General features: G+C 49.6%; 1 protein-coding gene across 1 annotated transcript; it reads left to right on the top strand.

The window, feature by feature from the left end:
* LOC140066027 (uncharacterized) lies at positions 1–27,892 on the top strand. The gene is made up of 10 exons (XM_072113590.1): positions 1–125; positions 352–1,209; positions 8,034–8,100; positions 14,145–14,262; positions 14,344–14,441; positions 14,882–14,984; positions 15,211–15,940; positions 16,619–16,722; positions 16,862–17,014; positions 25,974–27,892. The coding sequence occupies exons 2-10, from the start codon at positions 557–559 to the stop codon at positions 26,720–26,722; spliced, it is 2,775 nt and encodes a 924-aa protein (XP_071969691.1). The 5' UTR covers positions 1–125; positions 352–556; the 3' UTR covers positions 26,723–27,892.

The raw sequence follows: 27,892 nt of genomic DNA, 5'->3' as shown, positions 1-27,892 counted from the left end.
TCTTACAATATTTGTCTCTCAGTTTGTGTATCGGGATGAAGATGTGAAGAATATTCCTGCCCCAGAGACATATGTGAGGGGCGATGAGCGATGTAAGGAGGAGATTCCTACAGGTAACTGCCCAGGTGAGTAGTAACCACTAGATAAAGCAGAGACGAGTGATAACACAATACAGAACATGGAGACATAGACTAAGAAAAGCTGGAAGGTGGGAGCTATGAGGGTCAGGAATACTGCTCACCAGGACCTCGGAGGAGGAGACTGAGATGTTACATCAGTAATAATACAGAACCTTATGGTAAGCAGGGAAAGATTCCTAATCACAACCAATGTTCTTTTCATTTTTTCCAGGTTATTGTACCGAGAGTTCAAAGCAGAGGATCCTTATATCTCACAAGATACATTAGAAGAGCAGGACAACATCCCAGATGAATCCTCAGCCCTTCACAGGAACAATCCATCGCCTCATCCTATTAAATGGGTCTTATCTAAAGATTCATCAGGAACGGCTGAGAACATTCTGTCAGATTTAAAATGTGGTCAAGCAGATCTCCCTATGCATCAGAGAAGCCACACAGGGGAGAAGTCATTTACATGCTCAGAATGTGGAAAATATTTTAACCAGAAGTCAGATCTTGTTAGACATCACATGATTCACACAGGGGAGAAGCCATTTACATGTTCAGAATGTGGCAAATGTTTTACTCGAAAAAATCATCTTCTTAGTCATCAAACAATTCACATAGGGGAGAAGCCATTTTCATGTCCCGATTGTGGAAAAGGTTTTACAGTTATCTCAAATCTTGTTAGACATCAGAGAACTCACACAGGGGCAAAGCCATTTTCATGTTCAGAATGTGGCAAAAGTTTTCCATCTATCGCAAATCTTGTCAGACATCAGAGAAGCCACACGGGGGAGAAGCCATTTTCCTGTTCTGAATGTGGGAAAAGTTTTCTAGCCATTGCTGATCTTGCCAGACATCACAGAATTCACACAGGAGAGAAGCCGTTTTCATGTACAGAATGTGGCAAATGTTTTACCCAGAAAACAAATCTTGAACGACATCAGAGAATTCACACAGGGGAAAAGCCATTTTCGTGTTCAGATTGCGGGAAATGCTTTGCTCATAAACCAGATCTTGTTAGCCATCAGAAGTCCTCACACAGTGTCAAAGCCAAATTTATGTTACAAATCTGGAATATGTTTTAGCCAAACATCTCGTCATTTTAAAAAATCAAAAAACAAACCAAGGACAAGTATGACGTCATACAAATAAAACAGACAAATGTATTGCACTACGTCATATATGTAACAGTTGTGACTTTTTACCAGTTACCAGCAAACATTTGCTTCTAAAATATATTTGCAATCAAATTTGCCATTTTTAAAGGAAATCTACACCTGGATGAAGGTCTGTAAACCAAGCACACTGACATACTGGTGTGTGCCCCCAGCTGGTAGGATCTGCTCTTCATTTAGCTTCTTATGTTCTGGTTTTTACAAAGAAAAGGCTTTAAAAATTAAGCAAATGAGCCTGAGGGGCTCCAGACTCAATTAACAGCTATGGATTCCTGAGCCCCTCGGGCTTATTTGCATAATTTTGAAAGCCTATTTTTGTAAGAACAAGGGCATAAGAAGCTAAATCAAGAGTGGATCCACTTACAGTCCGAGCCTGGAATGACAGCAGGAAAGCGGCTTGACAGGATGAGCAGGAATTCACGGCAGGCAGAAGCTGGCACAGGACCCAGGCAGACAGGAATGGAGAGGTCCTTGGAGGAGAGCTGGTGGCTTGGAGGTGTCTGGAAACGCTGGGAACACGGCAGCCACCAGGAGCATCTGGGAATGCTAGAGACAGGAAACACTGAGGCGTCTGGAAACGCTGGAGCAGGTGGGACTGCTGGGTGACCAATCCAGAAAAAACAGCCTGCAACTGATTAGAATCCTTGGCGGAGTCCTGGATCCTGGCAGAGTCCATGGCCGATCTTGCTGTAACGGTCCACAGACAACAGAACTAAAAGTCTCTATGGGAAGAGTCCGGAGGGAGGAGACGGAGAGAGTACTAGCTGCAACCCGGGACTGGAGTCTAAGTGGCACCTGGTCTTCACCAGAGCCCACCGCAAAGCAGGATGACCTTGCTGCGGCGGGGTGCCACCAGGTCGTTCCACGGGTGCGACTAAGACCGCGGTGGCAGCCATGGTTGACAGGGATGTAGGACACAGTCCGAGCCTGGGATAACAGCAGGAAAGCGGCTTGATAGTGTCACGGTTACACCCGCGATCCTCGGTACGGATTGAGGGTGTACCCGTGCCTGCTGCCGCGGTCCCCGCTCCCCCAGCTCTCACTTACCTCTCCTGGCTCCGGCCTGCACTCTTGCTCCCAGCTTGTAGGCCGCATGCTTCTTCCATGCAGTCGCGTGCTCCTGCCACTAGAGGGGGCGCGCGCGGACTTCTCTCAGCCTTAAAGGGCCAGTGTCCTCCTTATTGGCTCTGGCATTCCTGGCTCGGCTATATAGCCTGGCGACTCCCAGCATCCTCTGCCAGATCTTCTTGTCCTGTTACTGAAGAGAAAGCCCTCCGTGTTCCCGAGCGTTTCCAGACACCTCTGTGGATTCTGTGATTCCCGTGGTGTTCCTGGTTTCCTGTGTTCCCTTGTTCTGTGTTATCCTGTGGCGGTCCTGGTATCCTGTGGCGGTCCTGCCTGCCTGCCTTTCCGTGGTCCCAAACGCACTAAGTTGGCATGTGTTTTTTCTTTGCTGACTGGAGAGGCGCTGAACTGGGCTACTGCTCTATGGGAAAGTGGTGACCCAGACATGGTTACCCATACCAAGTTCCTGGCAAAAATCCAGTCCAGATTTGAACCACCTCAAGTTCGACCACCTCATTTGTCCTGCATGGTTCCGGTGTCTTCAGTGTCTCCGCAGCTTCCCAGAGCTGCACCAGCGGCGCCCAAGCCTCCGCAGCTTCCCAGAGCTGCTCCCGTGACTCCACAGCTCCCCAGAGCTAAAAAACAAAAGGTACCCCTTTAAGGAGGGACAGGGAAAAAGGGGTAAAAGGAAGCACTATGAAGGACCAAATTGAGTCTGAATAATTGTAGTAAAAAATACTTTATTAATGACTATTTAAGACATAATGATAAAAGCAGGATGAAAATCCTCAGACAATGCTGAGGGGGAATGACAGTGCAAGGCGGCGACAACAAATGAGAAATTCGTCACCCCGGGCAGACATAGGAGGAATTACACATGGACAAAGCATGCACATGTAATAGGTAAGGACAGATGGTACATGTAATGAAGGCAACAGGTGTAAAGTGGCACACAGTTGCTTAACATGCATAAACATAGGTAATGCGCACAAACAGGTAGAGATAATACCTTACCAATGAACAAAATGTGAGATGAAGTGGACCTCCACTGTCCGGGATGGCGATATCCCCGACACGCGTTTCGGCTCGTAACAGAGCCTTCGCAGCTCCCCAGAGCTGCTCCCGTGACTCTGCAGCTCCCCGCAGCTGCTCCAGTGTCTCCGCAGCTGCTCCAGTGTCTCCGCAGCTCCCCGCAGCTGCTCCAGTGTCTCCGCAGCTCCCCGCAGCTGCTCCAGTGGTACCCAAGCCTCCGCAGCTTTCCACAGCTGCTCCAGTGGTACCCAAGCCTCCGCAGCTTTCCACAGCTGCTCCAGTGTCTCCGCAGCTCCCCGCAGCTGCTCCAGTGTCTCCGCAGCTCCACGCAGCTGCTCCAGTGTCTCCGCAGCTCCCCGCAGCTGCTCCAGTGTCTCCGCAGCTCCACGCAGCTACTCCAGTGTCTCCGCAGCTCCCCGCAGCTGCTCCAGTGGTACCCAAGCCTCCGCAGCTTTCCACAGCTGCTCCAGTATCTCCGCAGCTTCCCGCAGCTGCTCCAGTGTCTCCGCAGCTTACCGCAGCTGCTCCAGAGTCTCCGCAGCTTCCTAGAGCTGCTCCAGTGGTACCCAAGCCTCCGCAGCTTTCCACAGCTGCTCCAGTGTCTCCGCAGCTTCCCGCAGCTGCTCCAGAGTCTCCGCAGCTTCCTAGAGCTGCTCTAGCGGTACCAAGCCTTCGCAGCTTCCCGCAGCTACTCCAGTGTCTCTGCAGCTTCTCGCAGCTGCTCCAGTTGCTCCGCAGCTCCCCGCAGCTGCTCCAGTGGCTCCGCAGCTCCCCGCAGCTGCTCCAGTGGCCCCGCAGCTCCCCATTGGCTCCGCAGCTCCCTGCATCTGCTCCAGTGGCTCCGCAGCTTGCCAGTGCTGCTCCAGTGGCTCTGCAGCTTGCCAGTGCTGCTCCAGTGGCTCCGCAGCTTGCCACGGCTGCTCCAGTGGCTCCGCAGCTTTCCACGGCTGCCCCAGTGGCGCCCCAGACTCCGCAGCTTGCCACGGCTGCCCCAGTGGCGCCCCAGACTCCGCAGCTTGCCACGGCTGCCCCAGTGACGCCCCAGACTCCGCAGCTTGCCACGGCTGCCCCAGTGGCGCCCCAGACTCCGCAGCTTGCCACGGCTGCCCCAGTGACGCCCCAGACTCCGCAGCTTGCCACGGCTGCCCCAGTGGCGCCCCAGACTCCGCAGCTTCCCACGGCTGCTCCGGCCTACACTGAGGCCGTTCAGGTGTGCCTAGAGCCAACCCAGCCTGCGGCTTCCCAAGTCTTCCCTGTGCCTTCTCTCCACCTAATGTGTCTCATCACCAAGAAGAATTGGAGGAGGCGAAGAAATAAGAACAGCGGTCTGAAGAAGAAGAGAAGAGGGGCCCTAAGGGGTGGGTACTGTCACGGTTACACCCGCGATCCTCGGTACGGATTGAGGGTGTACCCGTGCCTGCTGCCGCGGTCCCTGCTCCCCCAGCTCTCACTTACCTCTCCTGGCTCCGGCCTGCACTCTTGCTCCCAGCTTGTAGGCCGCATGCTTCTTCCATGCAGTCGCGTGCTCCTGCCACTAGAGGGGGTGCACGCGGACTTCTCCCAGCCTTAAAGGGCCAGTGTCCTCCTTATTGGCTCTGGCATTCCTGGCTCGGCTATATAGCCTGGCGACTCCCAGCATCCCCTGCCGGATTTTCTTGTCCTGTTACCGAAGAGAAAGCCCTCTGCGTTCCCGAGCGTTTCCAGGTGCCTCTGTGGATTCTGTGATTCCCGTGTTCCTGGTTTCCTGTGTTCCCTTGTTCTGTGTTATCCTGTGGCGGTCCTGTTATCCTGTGGCAGTCCTGCCTGCCTTCCCGTGGTCCTGCCTGCCTGCCCGTGGTCCTGCCTGCCTTCCCAAGGTCCTGCCTTCCCGTGGTCCTGCCTGCCACCTTCCCGTGGTCCTGCCTGCCTTCCCGTGGTCCTGCCTGCCTTCCTGTGGTCCTGCCTGCCTTCCCGTGGTCCTGCCTGCCTTCCCGTGGTCCTACCTGCCTTCCTGTGGTCCCCGTGTCCCTACCTGCCTTCCTGTGGTCCCCGTGTCCCTACCTTGGCTGCCACCGTGGGCCTAGTCGCACCCGCGGAGCGACCTGGTGACTCCTGCCGCAGCAAGACCATCCCGCTTTGCGGCGGGCTCAGGCGGAGACCAGGAGTTCACTTAGACTCCACTCCCGGGTGCGGGTAAGGTTGTTATCTCCCGCGGTGGCCCAGGGAGTCCACTGACTTAGTCCTAAGGGACTATTCCCCATAGACTGTGACAGATAGGATGAGCTGGAATTCACGGCAGGCAGAAGCTAGCACAGGACCCAGGCAGACAGGAACGGAGAGGTCCTTGGAGGAGAGCTGGTGGCTTGGAGGCATCTGGAAACGCTGGGAACACGGGAGCCACCTGGGAATGCTGGCCAGGATCTGAGGATGAACTGTTGTCTTTCCACAGAAGTTTTAACAAATTTCATCCTACCATAAAACTCTCCCTGGACTACTCAAAATCTAAGATACATTTCCTTGACACAACCATATACATTAAGGACAACAGCATACAAACTACAATTTATCAAAAACCTACAAGCCATCCAGCATACTTAAAGTGGAAAAGTTTTCATCCAAAACATCAAGAAATCTATTGTCTACAGCCAAGCTCTGAGATACATTTGGATCTGCTCAGAGAGTGAGGATAGAGAACATCACCTTCTATCACTAAGAAGAACATTCGTACAACAGGGGGCTATAGATACACAGATCCACAGGGCTACAAGGAGCCACCTGCTGCCTGCTGGAAGGCCTGGAGTACCCCTGGTGGTCATGTACAACACCCAAATAAAGATTTTAAAGAAAATTGCAGCAGATCTCCAAGCCATTCTTCATAAGGACAACAGGCTAAAGGACATATTCCCGGACCTACCCCTCCTTGCCTACAAACAGCCACCAAACATGAGGAATCTCCTGGTAAGAAGTGCCCTCTCACCACCAACACAGACGGGCACTTTTCCCTGCCATAACAAAAGATGCAAGACTTGTGCCCATGTTCTATCATCAAGCACAGTCCACATCCCCAACACAGAACAGGAGTATAACATCCCGGGCACATTCTCCTGTAGATCCTCCGATGTGTACATGAAACTGTGCATGAGGTGTCACACAAATAATAAATACATTGGGGAGACTCAACAAAAACTTCAGAGCAGGATGAATTCTCACAGACGCCATAAGCAAGGACACACCTGTGAGAAACACTTACCTATTCCAGGCCACAGCGAGAAGGATTTAAAGGTCCTAATATTGAAAGGTGACTTTAAGGATAACAGAGAAAGGAAAACCTGGGAGTTCAAACTGATGATGACCTTCCAGTCACTGACACAAGGCCTCAATATTGCACCTGGGTTTATGGCTAATTACATGGACTTGCTTCAATCCCCACAAGAGACTAACTCCAGACCCCGCCACCCTAGGCCCCCCCTGACTCCAGACCCCTGCCACCCTAGGCCCCCCCTGACTCCAGACCCTGCCATCCTAGACCACCTCCTGACTCCAGACCCTGCCATCCTAGGCCACCCCCTGACTCCAGACCCTGCCATCCTAGGCCACCCCCTGACTCCAGACCCTGCCATCCTAAACCCCCCACTGACTCCAGACCCCTGCCATCCTAGACCACCCCCTGACTCCAGACCCTGCCATCCTAGGCCACCCCCTGACTCCAGACCGTGCCATCCTAGGCCACCTCCTGACTCCAGACCCTGCCATCCTAGGCCACCTCCTGACTCCAGACCGTGCCATCCTAGGCCACCCCAGACCCCTGCCATCCTAGACCACCTCCTGACTCCAGACCCCTGCCATCCTAGGCCACCCCCTGACTCCAGACCGTGCCATCCTAGGCCACCCCCTGACTCCAGACCCCTGCCATCCTAGGCCAATCCCCCCCCCCCCCCCCCACGCATCACCCTTCTCTGTGTAACATAAGCTCTAGATTTATTGTCCCGGTTTATCTTCATTGAGTCTCACCATATCTACTAATTATCTTGTTGTAACATCCCTCAAATGTTGTGTTTTTCTCTCAGTGCTTCATTTGTATCCATGCCTGAAGAAGGGGCCTGTGTGCCCTGAAAGCTTGCACCAAAAATTATTTTTCTGGTTAGCCCATAAAGGTATCATTCCTTAAGCACTTTTGTAGTTTTTACACAAAAGTATTTACATCAGATTTTTGAATTTTTCCTGGCTAACGCGGTACGTCTCAACAGTCAGTGTTCCAGAGTAGTCTCAGCGCTGGTCACAACTTCTCCTCACATGAGGACCAGGGATGGTCCTGCCCCTAGCAACACTTCCTGGAGACTGACTTCCACTCATGTGACTAATCACATGGTCATGACATCATCACAGGTCCTCTTCCTCGCACATATATCTGGAGCTCTGCAGGTGGAGGTAGGTGTGGAGTCACCAGGGACATTTATCACTTCCATCTCTCTAACTTGGGGGGTTCCTCTTGGCCGCTGTTCACAACAAGTTCTGAATGATGTTTTCACTTCCTCGTGTATTAGATGCACGGGGGCTGAAAGAGCTTCTGTACCAGAAGATGAGATGCTTCATATTTTTACATTTGTGTGACTGTAATTCTCTAAACTGTGGACTAGTTTCAAGACAATCTGTGAAGTGAAGACTCCGGCTCTGACCGGTGGGTACAATGGCTCCTGGAGTCTCTGAAGACGGAAGATGGGAATGTAAGAGAGTAAGTCCCCCGAGATAGAGCCTCTGTATTACAGGAGTCAGCGCCTCCCCCCAGGATAGAGCCTCTGTATTACAGGAGTCAGTGCCTCCCCCCGGGATAGAGCCTCTGTATTATAGAAGTCAGCGCCTCCCCCCGGGATAGAGCCTCTGTATTACAGGAGTCAGTGCCTCCCCCCGGGATAGAGCCTCTGTATTACAGGAATCAGCACCTCCCCCCGGGATAGAGCCTCTGTATTACAGGAGTCAGCGCCTCTCCCCGGGATAGAGCCTCTGTATTATAGAAGTCAGCGCCTCTCCCCGGGATAGAGCCTCTGTATTATAGGAGTCAGCGCCTCCCCCCGGGATAGAGTCTCTGTATTACAGGAGTCAGTGCCTCACCCCGGGATAGAGCCTCTATATTACAGGAGTCAGCGCCTCCCCCCGGGATAGAGCCTCTGTATTACAGGAGTCAGCGCCTCCCCCTGAGATAGAGCCTCTGTATTACAGGAGTCAGTGCCTCCCCCCCGGGATAGAGTCTCTGTATTACAGGAGTCAGTGCCTCCCCCCCGGGATAGAGCCTCTGTATTACAGGAGTCAGTGCCTCCCCCCCGGGATAGAGCCTCTGTATTACAGGAGTCAGTGCCTCCCCCCCGGGATAGAGCCTCTGTATTACAGGAGTCAGTGCCTCCCCCGGGATATAGCCTCTGTATTACAGGAGTCAGTGCCTCCCCCGGGATATAGCCTCTGTATTACAGGAGTCAGTGCCTCCCCCGGGATATAGCCTCTGTATTACAGGAGTCAGTGCCTCCCCCGGGATATAGCCTCCGTATTACAGGAGTCAGTGCCTCACCCGGGATAGAGCCTCTGTATTACAGGAGTCACTGCCTCCCCCCGGGATATAGCCTCTGTATTACATCTCTTCCTGGGACTTACCTATGTGATATGGGCAACAGTCGTGTAAGGCTTACTGTCCTGATGCCACAAACCTCCAACTACCATATATGTATATTCCTTCACTACAACCTCTGACGAGGTTCTGTAAGTATATGCATGACACAGAGCAGACTGTGGGCTCTGTGTGAGGGAGATAGAGGAGAAAGTGGCCCTCTATATTCATATGCCCTCTACATTCACTAACTGACCTGAGGTAGGTAGATGTTCAGGTGCAATTATCTATTTCTTCTATGCCACTTACCTTACACCCTGCAGACATCTCTCACTGTCTCCTTCTCCAGCCTCATGTCCTCCTGTAGACATCTCTCTCTGTCTCCTTCTCCAGCCTCATGTCCTCCTGTAGACATCTCTCTCTGTCTCCTTCTCCAGCCTCATGTCCTCCTGTAGCCATCTCTCTCTGTCTCATTCTCCAGCCTCATGACCTCCTGCAGACATCTCTCTGTCCACTTCTCCAGCCTCATGTCCTCCTGCAGACATCTCTCTCTGGCTCCTTCTCCAACCTCATGTCCTCCTGCAGACATCTCTCTCTGTCTCCTTCTCCAGCCTCATGGCCTCCTGCAGACATCTCTCTGTCTCCTTCTCCAGCCTCATGGCCTCCTGCAGACATCTCTCAGTCTCCTTCTCCAGCCTCATGGCCTCCTGCAGACATCTCTCTCTCTCTGGCTCCTTCTCCAGCCTCATGTCCTCCTGTAGACATCTCTCTCTGTCTCCTTCTCCAGCCTCATGGCCTCCTGCAGACATCTCTCTCTGTCTCCTTCTCCAGCCTCATGGTCACCTGCTGACATCTCTCTCTGTCCACTTCTCCAGCCTCATGTCCTCCTGCAGACATCTCTCTCTGTCCCCTTCTCCAGCCTCATGTCCTCCTGCAGACATCTCTCTCTGTCCTCTTCTCCAGCCTCATGTCCTCCTGGAGACATCTCTCTCCGTCTCCTTCTCTAGCCTCATGTCATCCTGCAGACATCTCTCTCTGGCTCCTTCTCCAGCCTCATGGCCTCCTGCAGACATCTCTCTCCCTGGCTCCTTCTCCAGCCTCATGGCCTCCTGCAGACATCTCTCTGTCCCCTTCTCCAGCCTCATGGTCTCCTGCAGACATCACTCTCTGTCTCCTTCTCCAGCCTCATGGCCTCCTGCAGACATCACTCTCTGTCTACTTCTCCAGCCTCATGGCCTCCTGTAGACATCTCTCTCTGTCTCCTTCTCCAGCCTCATGGCCTCCTGCAGACATCTCTCAGTCTCCTTCTCCAGCCTCATGGCCTCTTGCAGACATCTCTCTCTCTGGCTGCTTCTCCAGCCTCATGTCCTCCTGTAGACATCTCTCTCAGTCTCCTTCTCCAGCCTCATGGCCTCCTGCAGACATCTCTCTCTCTCTGGCTGCTTCTCCAGCCTCATGTCCTCCTGCAGACATCTCTCTCCGTCTCCTTCTCTAGCCTCATGTCCTCCTGTAGACATCTCTCTCCGTCTCCTTCTCTAGCCTCATGTCCTCCTGCAGACATCTCTCTCTGTCTCCTTCTCCAGCCTCATGGCCTCCTGCAGACATCTCTCTCCCTGGCTCCTTCTCCCGCCTCATGGCCTCCTGCAGACATCTCTCTCCGTCTCCTTCTCTAGCCTCATGTCCTCCTGCAGACATCTCTCTCTGGCTCCTTCTCCAGCCTCATGGCCTCCTGCAGACATCTCTCTCCCTGGCTCCTTCTCCTGCCTCATGGCCTCCTGCAGACATCTCTCTCCCTGGCTCCTTCTCCAGCCTCATGGCCTCCTGCAGACATCTCTCTCTGTCTCCTTCTCCAGCCTCATGGTCTCCTGCTGACATCTCTATCTGTCTCCTTCTCCAGCCTCATGGCCTCCTGCAGACATCTCTCTCTGTCTCCTTCTCCAGCCTCATGTCCTCCTGCAGACATCTCTCTCTGTCTCCTTCTCCAGCCTCATGGTCTCCTGTAGACATCTCTCTCTGTCTCCTTCTCCAGCCTCATGGTCTCCTGCTGACATCTCTATCTGTCTCCTTCTCCAGCCTCATTGCCTCCTGCAGACATCTCTCTCTGTCTCCTTCTCCAGCCTCATGGCCTCCTGCAGACATCTCTCTCTGTCCCCTTCTCCAGCCTCATGTCCTCCTGCAGACATCTCTCTCTGTCCCCTTCTCCAGCCTCATGTCCTCCTGTAGACATCTCTCTCCGTCTCCTTCTCTAGCCTCATGTCCTCCTGCAGACATCTCTCTCTGGCTCCTTCTCCAGCCTCATGGCCTCCTGCAGACATCTCTCTCTCTGGCTGCTTCTCCAGCCTCATGTCCTCCTGTAGACATCTCTCTCCGTCTCCTTCTCTAGCCTCATGTCCTCCTGTAGACATCTCTCTCCGTCTCCTTCTCTAGCCTCATGTCCTCCTGCAGACATCTCTCTCCCTGGCTCCTTCTCCAACCTCATGGCCTCCTGCAGACATCTCTCTCTCTGGCTCCTTCTCCAGCCTCATGTCCTCCTGCAGACATCTCTCTCTGTCTCCTTCTCCACCCTCATGGCCTCCTGCAGACATCTCTCTCCCTGGCTCCTTCTCCAGCCTCATGGCCTCCTGCAGACATCTCTCTCTGTCCCCTCCTCCAGCCTCATGTCCTCCTGTAGACATCTCTCTCCGTCTCCTTCTCTAGCCTCACGTCCTCCTGCAGACATCTCTCTCTCTGGCTCCTTCTTCAGCCTCATGGCCTCCTGCAGACATCTCTCTCTCTGGCTCCTTCTCCAGCCTCATGGCCTCCTGCAGACATCTCTCTCTCTGGCTCCTTCTCCAGCCTCATGGCCTCCTGCAGACATCTCTCTCTCTGGCTCCTTCTCCAGCCTCATGGCCTCCTGCAGACATCTCTCTCTCTGGCTCCTTCTCCAGCCTCATGGCCTCCTGCAGACATCTCTCTCTCTGGCTCCTTCTCCAGCCTCATGGCCTCCTGCAGACATCTCTCTCTCTGGCTCCTTCTCCAGCCTCATGGCCTCCTGCAGACATCTCTCTCTCTGGCTCCTTCTCCAGCCTCATGGCCTCCTGCAGACATCTCTCTCTCTGGCTCCTTCTCCAGCCTCATGGCCTCCTGCAGACATCTCTCTCTCTGGCTCCTTCTCCAGCCTCATGGCCTCCTGCAGACATCTCTCTCTCTGGCTCCTTCTCCAGCCTCATGGCCTCCTGCAGACATCTCTCTCTCTGGCTCCTTCTCCAGCCTCATGGCCTCCTGCAGACATCTCTCTCTCTGGCTCCTTCTCCAGCCTCATGGCCTCCTGCAGACATCTCTCTCTCTGGCTCCTTCTCCAGCCTCATGGCCTCCTGCAGACATCTCTCTCTCTGGCTCCTTCTCCAGCCTCATGGCCTCCTGCAGACATCTCTCTCTCTGGCTCCTTCTCCAGCCTCATGGCCTCCTGCAGACATCTCTCTCTCTGGCTCCTTCTCCAGCCTCATGGCCTCCTGCAGACATCTCTCTCTCTGGCTCCTTCTCCAGCCTCATGGCCTCCTGCAGACATCTCTCTCTCTGGCTCCTTCTCCAGCCTCATGTCCTCCTGCAGACATCTCTCTCTCTGGCTCCTTCTCCAGCCTCATGTCCTCCTGCAGACATCTCTCTCTGTCTCCTTCTCCAGCCTCATGGCCTCCTGCAGACATCTCTCTCTCTGGCTCCTTCTCCAGCCTCATGGCCTCCTGCAGACATCTCTCTATCTGTCTCCTTCTCCAGCCTCATGGCCTCCTGCAGACATCTCTCTCTCTGGCTCCTTCTCCAGCCTCATGGCCTCCTGCAGACATCTCTCTCTGGCTCCTTCTCCAGCCTCATGGCCTCCTGTAGACATCTCTCTCTGTCTCCTTCTCCAGCCTATTGGTCTCCTAGAGACATCTCTCTCTGTCTCCTTCTCCAGCCTCATGTCCTCCTGCAGACTCTATTTACTAAACATCCCCTACCTGTATCTCTGGGGTTTCTGAGGTAATGCAGCAGGGGCCACAGGCTGATCACACTATTTCTTAGCAGCAATAGCAAATATCTACAGAAGTCTGATCCTTAGTGATGGATTTGGGAATCCTTTGGCTGAGCCCTAGATGGATGAAGTTCTCTCCTACAGTGTGACTCCATCATCCGGGCATCACCAGCGCCTCTATTATTGGTGGGAGAGGAGAAATCTCCAGGTGACAGGACATAGGAACCGCTGGGTTATCACAAATGTGGAAATTCATATTTATCTCAGAAAACTACAATCCCAGCGCATCCACATAATAACCTGGCACCAGGGTAGTGATATATAATGCTGTCAGTACCAGAACCACTGCGGGTCCATACACAGCGTCATGTGAGGAGAGGAGAGGGGACTCCCAGCATCATAATCACCATCATACTGTAACTTCATCTCAGAGGAGCCGCAGTAGTGCCGGGAAATGTCACGTATGGGTCATGGTTTCCAGTTGTCTGAATTGGGTCCTTACACTAATTCATAAAGTTCTCTACTAGATGTCAGGATGTTACACCGATTTCATCTCCGTCATAGAGAAACTCACAATGTAATCCATAGAAGATCCAAAATCCATCACTAACCATCAGGATCTCCTCAGTGTTTTCTTATTGATTTAAATAATTGTGGTTTTTTTACATGATACTTTATATGTTTTTACTTTATCTTCTTTCTCTTCAGGATCAGACAATGGACAGAGACAGGAGGGTGGAGAGAATGTTCCAGCTCACCCTAGAGATTCTCTTCTATATTACTGGAGAGGTGAGAGATTGTGATGAGGTCACATGACATCATTATCTATGGGAATAACAGATGATAGGACTGGAGAGGTGAGAGATTCTGGAAATATATGGAGGGAGATTTATCACTGTGTCTCTCCATAACCAGGATTACACAGTAGTGAGGAAGACCTCTAGTGGGCGCTGTCAGGCCCCTGTGTATGAAGGACGGGGGAGAACCCTGAGCCCAATCCCGGCTCCTCCACCTCACCCCCTGATACATGATGACATCAATGAGCAGAAGATCCTAGAAGTCACCCACAAGATGATGGAGCTGCTGACTGGAGAGGTGACACTGCTGGGAATGCTGGGACATTATACAGTAACGCTATGAAGGGATCTGGGTGATGACGGGATCATTGTGTGTGTCAGGTTCCTATAAGGTGTCAGGATGTGGCTGTCTATTTCTCCATGGAGGAGTGGGAGTATTTAGAAGGACACAAAGATGTGTACAAGGACGTCATGATGGAGGACCACCAGACCCTCACATCAGCAGGTAATAGACAGGACTAAATCCACACGTCCTTTCATTATCTGTATGGAAAGAAGGAATTCAGTCTCTGGATGTTTCCTACAGGTAGATCCAGTAAGAGAACATCACCGGAGAGATGTCCCAGTCCTCTTCTCCTACCACAGGATTGTTCAGAGGAGAAATATGTCCCACAGGATCATCAGGTAGATGGAGAGAAGACTTCTCTGATCTGTGGAGGTTTATTATATTTTTTAAATTGTCTTCTTGTAAAATCCCCTGGCCATATATAGTCTCTATGTGCTGGACTCCAGTTTTACCATTTGCTTTTTCTGAAACACTAATTCTTTGTTCGTCTCATTTCACACTACTGTTCCTTCTTTCCTTTCCTTCCCTCCTTCGAAAAAGTAAAGAACTGAGGTTTAACAGAGTTTTAACGTATCACTTAAAATTTATATTGATGTCAATGAGATTTTTATGTCATCCTTTATGTTCTCAATATGTTGGATTTATGGTGGAGACCTGTAGCTATGTGTCTCAGATAACTTCTCCTGTAGTTATAAATTACTGATCTTTTCTTATTGTATCAATCCTCCTCTGTGACTTCTCCATCGTCTGGTGACTTCTTACAATATTTGTTTCTCAGTTTGTGTATCGGGAAGAAGATGTGAAGAATATTCCTGCCCCAGAGACATATGTGAGGGGCGATGAGCGATGTAAGGAGGAGATTCCTACAGGTAACTGCCCAGGTGAGTAGTAACCACTAGATAAAGCAGAGAGGAGTGATAACACAATACAGAACATGGAGACATAGACTAAGAAAAGCTGGAAGGTGGGAGCTATGAGGGTCAGGAATACTGCTCACCAGGACCTCGGAGGAGGAGACTGAGATGTTACATCAGTAATAATACAGAACCTTATGGTAAGCAGGGAAAGATTCCTAATCACAACCAATGTTCTTTTCATTTTTTCCAGGTTATTGTACCGAATGGTCAGGGGGACACCTGGTATCAGATTTCAAAGCAGAGGATCCTTATATCTCACAAGATACATTAGAAGAACATGACAACATCCCAGATGAATCCTCAGCCCTTCACAGGAACAATCCATCGCCTCATCCTATTAAATGGGTCTTATCTAAAGAATCATCAGGAACGGCTGAGAACATTATGTTAGATTTAGAATGTGGGAAACAATTTTGTGTTCAAGCAGATCTCCCTATGCATCAGAGAAGCCACACAGGGGAGAAGATATTTACATGCTCAGAATGTGGCAAATGTTTTACTCGAAAAAATCATCTTCTTGGTCATCAAAGAATTCACACAGGGGAGAAGCCATTTTCATGTTCTGTTTGTGGAAAAGGTTTTACAGTTATCTCAAATCTGGTTAGACATCAGAGAAGCCACACGGGGGAGAAGCCATTTTCCTGTTCTGAATGTGGGAAAAGTTTTCTAGCCATTGCAGATCTTGCCAGACATCAGAGAATTCACACGGGGGAGAAGCCATTTTCATGTACAGAATGTGGGAAATGTTTTACCCAGAAATCACATCTTGGACGACATCGGAGAATTCACACTAGGGCGAAGCCACTTTCGTGTTCAGATTGTGGGGAACGTTTTGCTCATAAACCAGATCTTGTTAACCATCAGAAGTCCTTACACAGTGTTAAAGCCGAATTTATGTTACAAATCTGGAATATGTTTTAGCCAAACATCTCGTCATTTAAAAAAAAAAAATCAAAAAACAAACCAAGGACATGTATGATGTCATACAAATAAAACAGACACATTTATGTCCTATCTTTTGCATGTCCAACCAAAAAATGCTATGCAGACACCCTGTCGGATGGCCTTTGTTTCCTGCGTCCCTGTGCAGTAGACCATGTGGCTATGGGCTGAACGCTGCACCTTGGTACCATTTCGCCGGTTCTGCCCATGGCTACCTGGCCACCACTTCTTCGCCTGAAATACAACTGCTTTCTACCCATGTCAGGTCTAGGACCTCATCATTATCCTTCTCTTCTTCTACAACCGAGCCTTTTCCATTCTCATTTTCCAGCGGCACATCACAGAAAGCCACAACCACTAGCAGTTGTGTTTCATCGTCATCATAGGTCTTTTCTGATGGTCCAACATCCACACCCTCATTCTCCAACAAATGTTCTTGTGAACACGGAGGCGTCTGCAAACGCTGGAAGACGTACGGGAAACACAGAAACGCATGAGGACAGGAGCGTCCGGAAACGCTGATGGGCAATCACTTCAACAGGAACCGCCGTGGGAAGCGAGGTGTGGAAACCTTGGTAGTTCCATGAAGAATGCTGAAGATCCGGCGGAGAGTGAAAGGAGGTGCCGGATTATAAGGGCTGAGCCGGATTATCCAGCGCCAATCAGGAGGACGCTGGGAGAGAGGTCGCGGGAGCGCGCGGCATGTGCAGGCAGCAGAAGCGAGGATGCGGCCTAATCGGGAAGCAGGAGCGCTGGAGAGGTAAGTTCGGGACGGGGTGCCGCGCCACATGGAAGGGCACAGGTGTACCCGCGATCCGTACTGAGGATCGCAGGTGGGGCCGTGAGAGTACCCCCCTCTAGGGCCCCTCTTCGTCTTCCGTCTCCTCCAATTCTTCAAGGTGACAGGATACCACTGAAGGAAGACAGGGACCGACAGCCATGGAACCTGGAATGGCAGGCACTTGGCAGGCAGGGAGACTGGAATGGCTCTGGGAAGCTGGAGACTGGAGAGGCTTTTGGAAAAGCTGGAGACTCTCTGGAGAGGCTTCTGGGTACGCTGGAGGCTGGAGCGGCTCTGGAAAGCCGGAGACTCTGGAGTGGCTTTTGGGAAAGCCGGAGACTCTGGAGTGGCTTTTGGAAAAGCCGGAGACTCTGGTGTGGCTTTTGGACAAGCCGGAGACTCTGGAGTGGCTTTTGGAAAAGCCGGAGACTCTGGAGTGGCTTTTGGGAAAGCCGGAGACTCTGGAGTGGCTTTTGGAAAAGCCGAAGACTCTGGTGTGGCTTTTGGACAAGCCGGAGACTCTGGAGTGGCTTTTGGAAAAGCCGGAGACTCTGGAGTGGCTTCTGCGAAAGCCGGAGACTCTGGAGTGGCTTCTGCGAAAGCCGGAGACTCTGGAGTGGCTTCTGCGAAAGCCGGAGACTCTGGAGTGGCTTCTGCGAAAGCCGGAGACTCTGGAGTGGCTTCTGCGAAAGCCGGAGACTCTGGAGTGGCTTCTGCGAAAGCCGGAGACTCTGGAGTGGCTTCTGCGAAAGCCGGAGACTCTGGAGTGGCTTCTGCGAAAGCCGGAGACTCTGGAGTGGCTTCTGCGAAAGCCGGAGACTCTGGAGTGGCTTCTGCGAAAGCCGGAGACTCTGGAGTGGCTTCTGCGAAAGCCGGAGACTCTGGAGTGGCTTCTGGAAAAGCCGGAGCCAAGCAAAGCAGACGTGAAAGCCGACCTCGAAGTTGCTGGGGTTTTAGCTGATATTGAAGCATGGAGGCAACTCTGCCTAGTTGTTCGTCCCGGAAAGTAAGCAGGCGGGACTGCTGGGCGATCCAGAAAAAACAGCCAGCAACTGATAAGAATCCTTGGCGGAGTCCCGGATCCATGGCTGGATCTTGATGTAATGGTCCACAGGCAACAGAAATAGAAGTCTCTATGGGAAGAGTCTGGAGGGAGGAGTCTGTGGACCAGTGGACCCTCTGGCAGGCAAGCAGGCAGAAGATGGCACAGGACCCAGGCAGGAACGGAGAGGTCCTTGGAGAAGAGCTGGTGGTTTGGAGGCGTCAGGAAACGCTGGGAACACGGCAGCCACCAGGAGCATCTGGGAATGTTGGAGACAGGAAACACGGAGGCGTCTGGAAACGCTGGAGGAACACAGGGAACACGGAGGCGTACCAAGGATTGCGGCCGTGACACTGCTATTTACACATGTGAGAGACACCAACATCACCTACATAAGTACCTGACATGTTCTGCTATAACATGGCTGCCTGGATCTGTTGTATCTCTCCTATACACACACAGGCAGCAGGGGGTGCCAGCACCAGGAAGCACATGGAGGAGCCATTACACCATTATACCTCACATCATTATACAGGCTGCCACTCATGTGTATAGGAGTTTCTCATACACACACAGGCAGCAGGGGCCGCCAGCACCAGGAAGCACATGGAGGAGCCATTTCACTATTATACTTCACATCATTATACAGGCTGCCAGTCTTGTGTATAGGAGTATCTCATACACACACAGGCTGCAGGGGGCGCCAGCACCACGAAGCACATGGAGGAGACATTATACCATTATATCTCACATCATTATACAGGCTGTCAGTCATGTGTATAGGAGTATCTCATACAGCCACAGGCTGCAGGGGGCGCCCGCAGCAGGAAGCACATGGAGGAGCCATTACACCATTATACAGGCTGCCAGTCAAGCACCCGGGGGTGTGGCTGTGCCTTCCACTGGACAGCTTAAAGAGGACCTGCCAAAAATTTGGGTGACAGGTCCTCTTTAAATATGATAATGACTCTTGGTCATCTCACAGGTCATTTGCATAAAGCTTTAGGACCTTACTGCTTAAAGAGAACCCGTCAGGCAAAATAACCCTCCTAAACTAAATATATTTTCATTAACTGCCATTAGAGAGCATTGCCTCTATCCCTTCATTGTCCCTCTACATGCCTGTAAACCCAAGCAATGAGGTCCTAAAGCTGTATGCAAATGACCTGTGAAATGTCCAATGAGTCATTCGCATAGTCAAGCAGTCCAGCTTATTCATGAGTGGGAGGCACAGCCACACCCCCAGTGCTTGACTGACAGCCTGTATAATGATGTGAGGCTGTATAATGATGTGCTTCCTGGTGCTGGTGGCCACACCCCTCCAGTCTGTGTGTTTGTATAGAAGAGATACAACAGCTCCAGGATGCAGCCATGTTATAGCAGAACATGTCAGGTACTTGTGTAGCTGATGTCTGTGTCTCTGTGTATTAGGAGGATGCAGCATGTCAGCAGATGCAGAACACACACTAGCAATGCTTTACTATACATTACACACAGACATGAGCAGGGGGAGGAGAGGGAAGGGGGAACAGGGGTGACATCACTGCCTCTGACCATGTGACCATCCTCATTTACATAATAAAGAAAAGATGATTTTGCAATGATTAATGTATGAATTGATTAGATAAAGGTTGTGATGGATCCATGTGAGCTGCTCCAACAGGTAGTAGTGACAGGACTAGTGGCAGAGACCTGATGACAGGTGTCCTTTAAAGAGGACCTGTCACCCAATTTATCGGCAATAGGAGCTGCTTACTAAAGTAAGCAGCTCCTAGTGCTTGAACAAACGCCGCAGTGTTAGAGTGATAGCGTTACCGGAGGTTTCCAGAAACGCTATCTAACAATGTGGTGGGGTACAGTGTAATAGTCAGACAGCTAGCAAAGCTGTCCGACGTATTAATGAGGGGCGGGGTTAGGGCGTTGCTAGGGCCGGTCCGGGGAACTGCCGGCCTATGGAGCGAGCGGGGCGCTCCGGGGAAGAGGCAGCGCCTCGGACTACCCCCTCATGAATACATCGGACAGCTTTGCGAGCTGTCCGATGATTACACTGTACCCCACCGCAGTGTTAGATAGTGTTATGGGAGGTTTCCGGTAACGCTATCCTTCTAACACTGCGGCGTTTGATCAAGCACTAGGAGCTGCTTACTCTAGAAAGCAGCTCCTAGTGCCGAAAATTTAGGTTTACAGGCATGTAGAGGGACAATGAAGGGATAGAGGCAATGCTTTCTAATGGCAGTTTATGGAAATATATAGTAGTTTCGGGGATTAATTTGCCTGACGGGTTCTCTTTACAGTGACATTAACCTCTGATGCCATTTTATCTCGATCAACAAATCCACACGACATGTTCTTGGTCTAATGTTAGATGCTACCTGGGCTGCTTTCTGGTCTGGTCTATTATCCTGCTCCGGACCAGACTTATATCTAACAAGAAGTTGGTGGGAATTCTATAGGCCGACAGGGCTCTGATTTACGAGTCCCAGTGAGCGAGTGTTGTGTCACACAGGAGGTCGCGTGGGGGCACTGGGTCCGTAATTGCACCACACAAGGCTTCCTTCCACAGTAGTCTCAGCGCTGGTCACAACTTCTCCTCACATGAGAAGCAGGGATGGTCTGACGCTAGCAACACTTCCTGGAGACTGACTCCTCCCACTCATGTGACTAATCACATGGTCATGACATCATCACAGGTCCTCTTCCTTGCACATATATATCTGGAGCTCTGCAGGTGGAGGTAGGTGTGAAGTCACCGGGGACATTTATCATTTCCATGTCTCTAGCTTGGGGTTTCACGCCTCCCCCCGGGATAGAGCCTCTGTATTACAGGAGTCAGCGCCTTCCCCCGGGAAAGAGCCTCTGTATTACAGGAGTCAGCGCCTTCCCCCGGGATAGAGCCTCTGTATTACAGGAGTCAGCGCCTTCCCCCGGGATAGAGCCTCTGTATTACAGGAGTCAGCGCCTTCCCCCGGGATAGAGCCTCTGTATTACAGGAGTCAGCGCCTCCCCCCGGGATAGAGCCTCTGTATTACAGGAGTCAGCACCTCCCCCCGGGATAGAGCCTCTGTATTACAGGAGTCAGTGCCTCCCCCCGGGATAGAGCCTCTGTATTACAGGAGTCAGCGCCTTCCCCCGGGATAGAGCCTCTGTATTACAGGAGTCAGTGCCTCCCCCCGGGATAGAGCCTCTGTATTACAGGAGTCAGTACCTCCCCCCGGGATAGAGCCTCTGTATTACAAGAGTCAGCGCCTTCCCCCGGGATAGAGCCTCTGTATTACAGGAGTCAACGCCTTCCCCCGGGATAGAGCCTCTGTATTACAGGAGTCAGCGCCTTCCCCCGGGATAGAGCCTCTGTATTACAGGAGTCAGCGCCTCCCCCCGGGATAGAGCCTCTGTATTACAGGAGTCAGCACCTCCCCTCGGATAGAGCCTCTGTATTACAGGAGTCAGCGCCTTCCCCCAGGATAGAGCCTCTGTATTACAGGAGTCAGCACCTCCCCCCAGGATATAGCCTCTGTATTACAGGAGTCCTCCTGCAGACATCTCTCTCTGTGTCTCCTTCTCCAGCCTCATGGCCTCCTGCAGACATCTCTCTCTCTCTGTCTTCTTCTCCAGCCTCATGTCCTCCTGCAGACATCTCTCTCTGCGTCTCCTTCTCCAGCCTCATGTCCTCCTGCAGACATCTCTCTCTCTGTCTTCTTCTCCAGCCTCATGTCCTCCTGCAGACATCTCTCTCTGTCTCCTTCTCCAGCCTCATGGCCTCCTGCAGACATCTCTCTCTGTCTCCTTCTCCAGCCGCATGTCCTCCTGCAGACATCTCTCACTGTCTTCTTCTCCAGCCTCATGGTCTCCTGCTGACATCTCTCTCTGTCTCCTTCTCCAGCCTCATGTCCTCCTGTAGACATCTCTCTCTGTATCCTTCTCCAGCCTCATGTCCTCCTGCAGACATCTCTCACTGTCTTCTTCTCCAGCCTCATGGTCTCCTGCTGACATCTCTCTCTGTCTCCTTCTCCAGCCTCATGTCCCCCTGTAGACATCTCTCTCTGTGTCCTTCTCCAGCCTCATGGCCTCCTGCAGACATCTCTCTCTGTCTCCTTCTCCAGCCTCATGGCCTCCTGCAGACATCTCTCTCTGTCCCCTTCTCCAGCCTCATGTCCTCCTGCAGACATCTCTCTCTGTCTCCTTCTCCAGCCTCATGGTCTCCTGCTGACATCTCTCTCTGTCTCCTTCTCCAGCCTCATGTCCTCCTGTAGACATCTCTCTCTGTGTCCTTCTCCAGCCTCATGGCCTCCTGCAGACATCTCTCTCTGTCTTCTTCTCCAGCCTCATGGTCTCCTGTAGACATCTCTCTCTGTCTCCTTCTCCAGCCTCATGGCCTCCTGTAGACATCTCTCTCTGTCTCCTTCTCCAGCCTCATGTCCTCCTGCAGACATCTCTCTCTGTCTCCTTCTCCAGCCTCATGTTCTCTTGCAGACATCTCTCTCTGTCTCCTTCTCCAGCCTCATGTCCTCCTGCAGACATCTATCTCTGTCTCCTTCTCCAGCCTCATGGTCTCCTGCAGACTCTATTTACTAAACATCCCCTACCTGTATCTCTGGGGTTTCTGAGGTAATGCAGCAGGGGCCACAGGCTGATCACACTATTTCTTAGCGGCAATAGCAAATCCCTACAGAAGTCTGATCCTTAGTGATGGATTTGGGAATCCTTTGGCTGAGCCCTAGATGGATGAAGTTCTCTCCTACAGTGTGACTCCATCATCCGGGCATCACCAGCGCCTCTATTATTGGTGGGAGAGGAGAAATCTCCAGGTGACAGGACATAGGAACCGCTGGGTTATCACAAATGTGGAAATTCATATTTATCTCAGGAACCTACAATCCCAGCGCATCCACATCTGTAATAACCTGGCACCAGGATAATAATATATAACGCTGTCAGTACCAGAACCACTGCAGGTCCATACACAGCGTCATGTGAGGAGAGGGGACTCCCAGTTTCATAATCACTATCATACTGTAACTTCATCTCAGAGGAGCCGCAGTAGTGCCGGGAAATGTCATGTATGGGTCATGGTTTCCAGTTGTCTGAATTGGACCCTAACACTAATTCATGAAGATCTCTACTAGATGTCAGGATGTTACACTGATTTCATCTCCGTCATAAAGAAACTCACAATGTAATCCATAGAAGATCCAAAATCCATCACTGATCATCAGGATCTCCTCAGTGTTTTCTTATTGATTTCAGCAATTGTATTTTTACATGATAATTTATATGTTTTTACTTTATCTTTGTTCTCTTCAGGATCAGACGATGGAGAGAGACACGAGGATGGAGAGAATCTTCCAGCTCACCCTAGAGATTCTCTTCTATATTACTGGAGAGGTGAGAGATTGTGATGAGGTCACATGACATCATTATCTATGGGAATAACAGATGATAGGACTGGAGAGGTGAGAGATTCTGGAAATGTATGGAGGGAGATTTATCAATGTGTCTCTCCATAACCAGGATTACACAGTAGTGAGGAAGACCTCTAGTGGGCGCTGTCAGGCCCCTGTGTATGAAGGACGGGGGAGAACCCTGAGCCCAATCCCGGCTCCTCCACCTCACCCCCTGATACATGATGACATCAATGAGCAGAAGATCCTAGAAGTCACCCACAAGATGATGGAGCTGCTGACTGGAGAGGTGACACTGCTGGGAATGCTGGGACATTATACAGTAACGCTATGAAGGGATCTGGGTGATGACGGGATCATTGTGTGTGTCAGGTTCCTATAAGGTGTCAGGATGTGGCTGTCTATTTCTCCATGGAGGAGTGGGAGTATTTAGAAGGACACAAAGATGTGTACAAGGACGTCATGATGGAGGACCACCAGCCCCTCACATCAGCAGGTAATAGACAGGACTAAATCCACACGTCCTTTCATTATCTGTATGGAAAGAAGGAATTCAGTCTCTGGATGTTTCCTACAGGTAGATCCAGTAAGAGAACATCACCGGAGAGATGTCCCAGTCCTCTTCTCCTACCACAGGATTGTTCAGAGGAGAAATATGTCCCACAGGATCATCAGGTAGATGGAGAGAAGACTTCTCTGATCTGTGGAGGTTTATTATATTTTTTAAATTGTCTTCTTGTAAAATCCCCTGGCCATATATAGTCTCTATGTGCTGGACTCCAGCTTTACCATTTGCTTTTTCTGAAACACTAATTCTTTGTTCGTCTCATTTCACACTACTGTTCCTTCTTTCCTTTCCTTCCCTCCTTCGAAAAAGTAAAGAACTGAGGTTTAACAGAGTTTTAACGTATCACTTAAAATTTATATTGATGTCAATGAGATTTTTATGTCATCCTTTATGTTCTCAATATGTTGGATTTATGGTGGAGACCTGTAGCTATGTGTCTCAGATAACTTCTCCTGTAGTTATAAATTACTGATCTTTTCTTATTGTCTGAATCCTCCTCTGTGACTTCTCCATCGTCTGGTGACTTCTTACAATATTTGTTCCTCAGTTTGTGTATCAGGATGAAGATGTGAAGAATATTCCTGCCCCAGAGACATATGTGAGGGGCGATGAGCGATGTAAGGAGGAGATTCCTACAGGTAACTGCCCAGGTAAGTAGTAACCACTAGATAAAGCAGAGACGAGTGATAACACAATACAGAACATGGAGACATAGACTAAGAAAAGCTGGAAGGTGAGAGCTATGAGGGTCAGGAATACTGCTCACCAGGGCCTCGGAGGAGGAGACTGACAGGTCCAGCGCTATGGGTAGGCAAAGTGGGCAATTACCCAGGGCCCCATGAAAGGGGAGAATCTCTTCTTTCAAATGAATCTTGAATTGTGTTCCTAGGTGCCAGGGATCCAGAGATATTCAGGTTTAAAGGGAGAACATCAGGTGCCATTTTTATATATAAAAATCACTCCCGACAGATTAACAGTTAATAGCTCCGTTTTCCTGACTCTTAGAAACACAAATTTGGATTCATATAAAAGAGGAGACTCTCTTCTTACATAGGAAAAAAGAAGTGAGGTTCTATGTTTCACAAAGCCAAAGATACAGCCCTCTGAAGTCCCCCCCCCCTCCCTCCAGATTCTTAGGCATCAGGCTGCAGGGAGAATTTGCTGCACACAGGAGCCGCTGCACCTCACTGATAATGGAATTTCTAGTTGAAAAGCAGATATCTAGTTATTACAGTTTTAGTGATATTGTGAACTCTATTACATTTAGGAGATGTGAAGGTAAATATTTTATGTTTGGAGAACATTTTTTGCCATCAAAGTCCAATTTTAACTATTTTTTTTTTATAAAATGTTTGAATCAAAATTGCATGAAGGCGTCTATGTCTAAACGCTTTAATGCAATTTTGAAAATGGGGCAGAAAATATGTGGTTTGTTGGGTTAATTTAATTTTTTTTTGCTGTTATTTCGATTTTATTTTTAAATGCCAAAATTGTAAAAATTGCTTTGGTCAATAACGCGACATAATATCCAGAAATACCTGACTGTTCCCGGGTGAAGATGCTTATCATCTCTCTCCTGTCTATATCTCCCATAATCTGAACATTTATATATCTCACTTTTTCTCCATTTATCAATCAATCTTCTATTTCTGTTCTAGTGTATTTATCTCTCATATCCATCTCCTGTACATATCATCTACTTTATAGTTCTGCATCTAGAAATCTCTATCATCTTTCATATTTATCTTCCATCAAAATAATTAATAATTCTTTATATAGCGCACACAGATTACACAGCGCTTGTTAAATCAGTCCCTGTCCCCATGGGGCTCACAATCTATTCAAGCAACCAGTAATTTTTTGGAGTGTGGGAGGAAACCGGAGGACCCAGAGGAAAACCACACAAACATATAAACTCTTTGCCGATGATGACCAGCGCTGCAAGGCTGTAGTGCTAACCACGGAAGCACTGTGCTGCCTATCATCTCCCTATCATCGCCTTCCATATCACAGTTTGTTTTGCCATACTAAAGGGAGCCACTTACTGACTTGTCATAAAATTGTTTTATTTTGGGGCCCCACTTTTAGTTTTACCCAGGGCCCCAATTTGTCTAGAACCGGCCCTGGAGACTGAGATGTTACATCAGTAATAATACAGAACCTTATGGTAAGCAGGAAAGATTCCTAATCACAACCAATGTTCTTTTCATTTTTTTTCCAGGTTATTGTACCGAATGGTCAGAGGGACACCTGGTATCAGATTTCAAAGCAGAGGATCCTTATAACTCACAAGATACATTAGAAGAACATGACAACATCCCAGATGAATCCTCAGCCCTTCACAGGAACAATCCATCGCCTCATCCTATTAAATGGGTCTTATCTAAAGAATCATCAGGAACGGCTGAGAACATTATGTCAGATTCAGAATGCGGGAAAAAATTTTGTGTTCAAGCAGATCTCCCCATGCATCAGAGAAGCCACACAGGGGAGAAGATATTTACATGCTCAGAATGTGGCAAATGTTTTACTCGAAAAAATCATCTTCTTAGTCATCAAACAGTTCACACAGGGGAGAAGCCGTTTTCATGTCCCGATTGTGGAAAATGTTTTACACTTATCTCAAATCTGGTTAGACATCAGAGAACTCACACGGGGGAGAAGCCATTTTCCTGTTCTGAATGTGGGAAAAGTTTTGTAGCCATTGCAGATCTTGCCAGACATCGCAGAATTCACACAGGGGAGAAGCCATTTTCATGTTCGATATGTGGGAAAAGTTTTACCCAGAAAACACATCTTGGACGACATCAGAGAAGTCACACAGGGGAGAGGCCATTTTCGTGTTCAGATTGCGGGAAATGCTATGCTCATAAACCAGATCTTGTTAACCATCAGAAGTCCTCACACAGTGTTAAAGCCGAATTTGTTACAAATCTGGAATATGTTTTAGCCAAACATCACGTCATTTAAAAAAAAAAAAAATATCAAAAAACCAACCAAGGACAAGTATTTCATACAGATAGAACAGAGACATTTATTTTACTACGTCATATATGTAACAGTTGTGACTTTTTACCAGCTACCAGCAGACATTTGCTACTAAAATATATTTGCTATCAAATTTGCCATTTTTAAAGGAACTCTACACCAGGATGAATGACTGTAAACCAAGCACACTGACATACTGGTATGTCCCCTGTTGGGAGGATCATCTTTTCATTTAGCTTCTTATGCCCTGGTTTTTACAAAAAAAAGGCTTTACAAATTATGCAAATGAGCCTGAGGGGCTCCAGACTCAATTAACAGCCACGGAGTCCTGAGCCCTTGGGCTCATTTGCATAATTTTGAAAGCCTATTTTTGTAAGAACAAGGGCATAAGAAGCTAAATCAAGAGTAGAATCTGCCAGAGGGGGCACACACCAGTATTTCAGTGTGCTCGGTTTACAATCCTTCATCCTGGTGGTAGATGCCCTTTAACACTCCAGCATTAATTTTGTCATTTAAAGCATGATATTATTCAGTGTGTTTATATAATTTTTCATGTGTCTCTGAATTGCTGTTTACCTTGTTGTTGCTATTGTGATATTTAATATATGATATACAGGCATTCCCCGGGTTACATACAAAATAGGTTCCTTGGGTTTGTACTTAAATTGAATTTGTATGTAAGTCGAAACTGTATATTTTACAACTGTAGATGCAGACAAATTTTTTTTTTTTTGCCCCAGTGACAATTGGAGTTTAAAATTTCTTTGAAACTTCACCTGAGGTCACCGTGGAAAGATGGATCCGTCTTTAACTAGGGGTCGTCTGTAAGTCGGGTGTCCTTAAGTAGGGGATGCCTGTATGTGTCACCTTTGTGTCTCAGCTAACACAAGCATCAGATCTTTATAATGGGCATACATAAGGACGTGCTTAAAACAAGGTCTGTTTTTTACATTTGTAAAGTCTAATAATAGATATTGTCTATTGTTCTGTGTATTGTTAAATGTAATTTGATACAAATAACTATACTTGGTGTCAAAGTGATTATTCCCACAATACGTCACTCGGTGGACACCAGAAGGACTCGATGATACTTATAAAAAGTCTCCTTTATTGGCGTCTTCCAGGTTGCAGAATCCAGGATACAAGATACTT

This window comes from Engystomops pustulosus, chromosome 6 (assembly GCF_040894005.1).
Source record: "Engystomops pustulosus chromosome 6, aEngPut4.maternal, whole genome shotgun sequence".
In the NCBI taxonomy this organism is placed as follows: Eukaryota; Metazoa; Chordata; class Amphibia; order Anura; family Leptodactylidae; genus Engystomops; species Engystomops pustulosus.
Note: the sequence above shows the minus strand (reverse complement) of the source record. Positions and strands in the feature narration are given on the sequence as shown.

Excerpts from the sequence above, each read along its gene's own strand:
- LOC140066027 (XM_072113590.1), top strand. The coding sequence starts at position 557 with ATGCATCAGAGAAGCCACACAGGGGAGAAGTCATTTACATGCTCAGAA. Across the intron at positions 8,101-14,144 it reads TGAAGACGGAAGATGGGAAT|ATAAGGTGTCAGGATGTGGC; the intron begins GTAAGAGAGTAA and ends TGTCAGGTTCCT. Across the intron at positions 14,442-14,881 it reads ATGTCCCACAGGATCATCAG|TTTGTGTATCGGGAAGAAGA; the intron begins GTAGATGGAGAG and ends TTTGTTTCTCAG.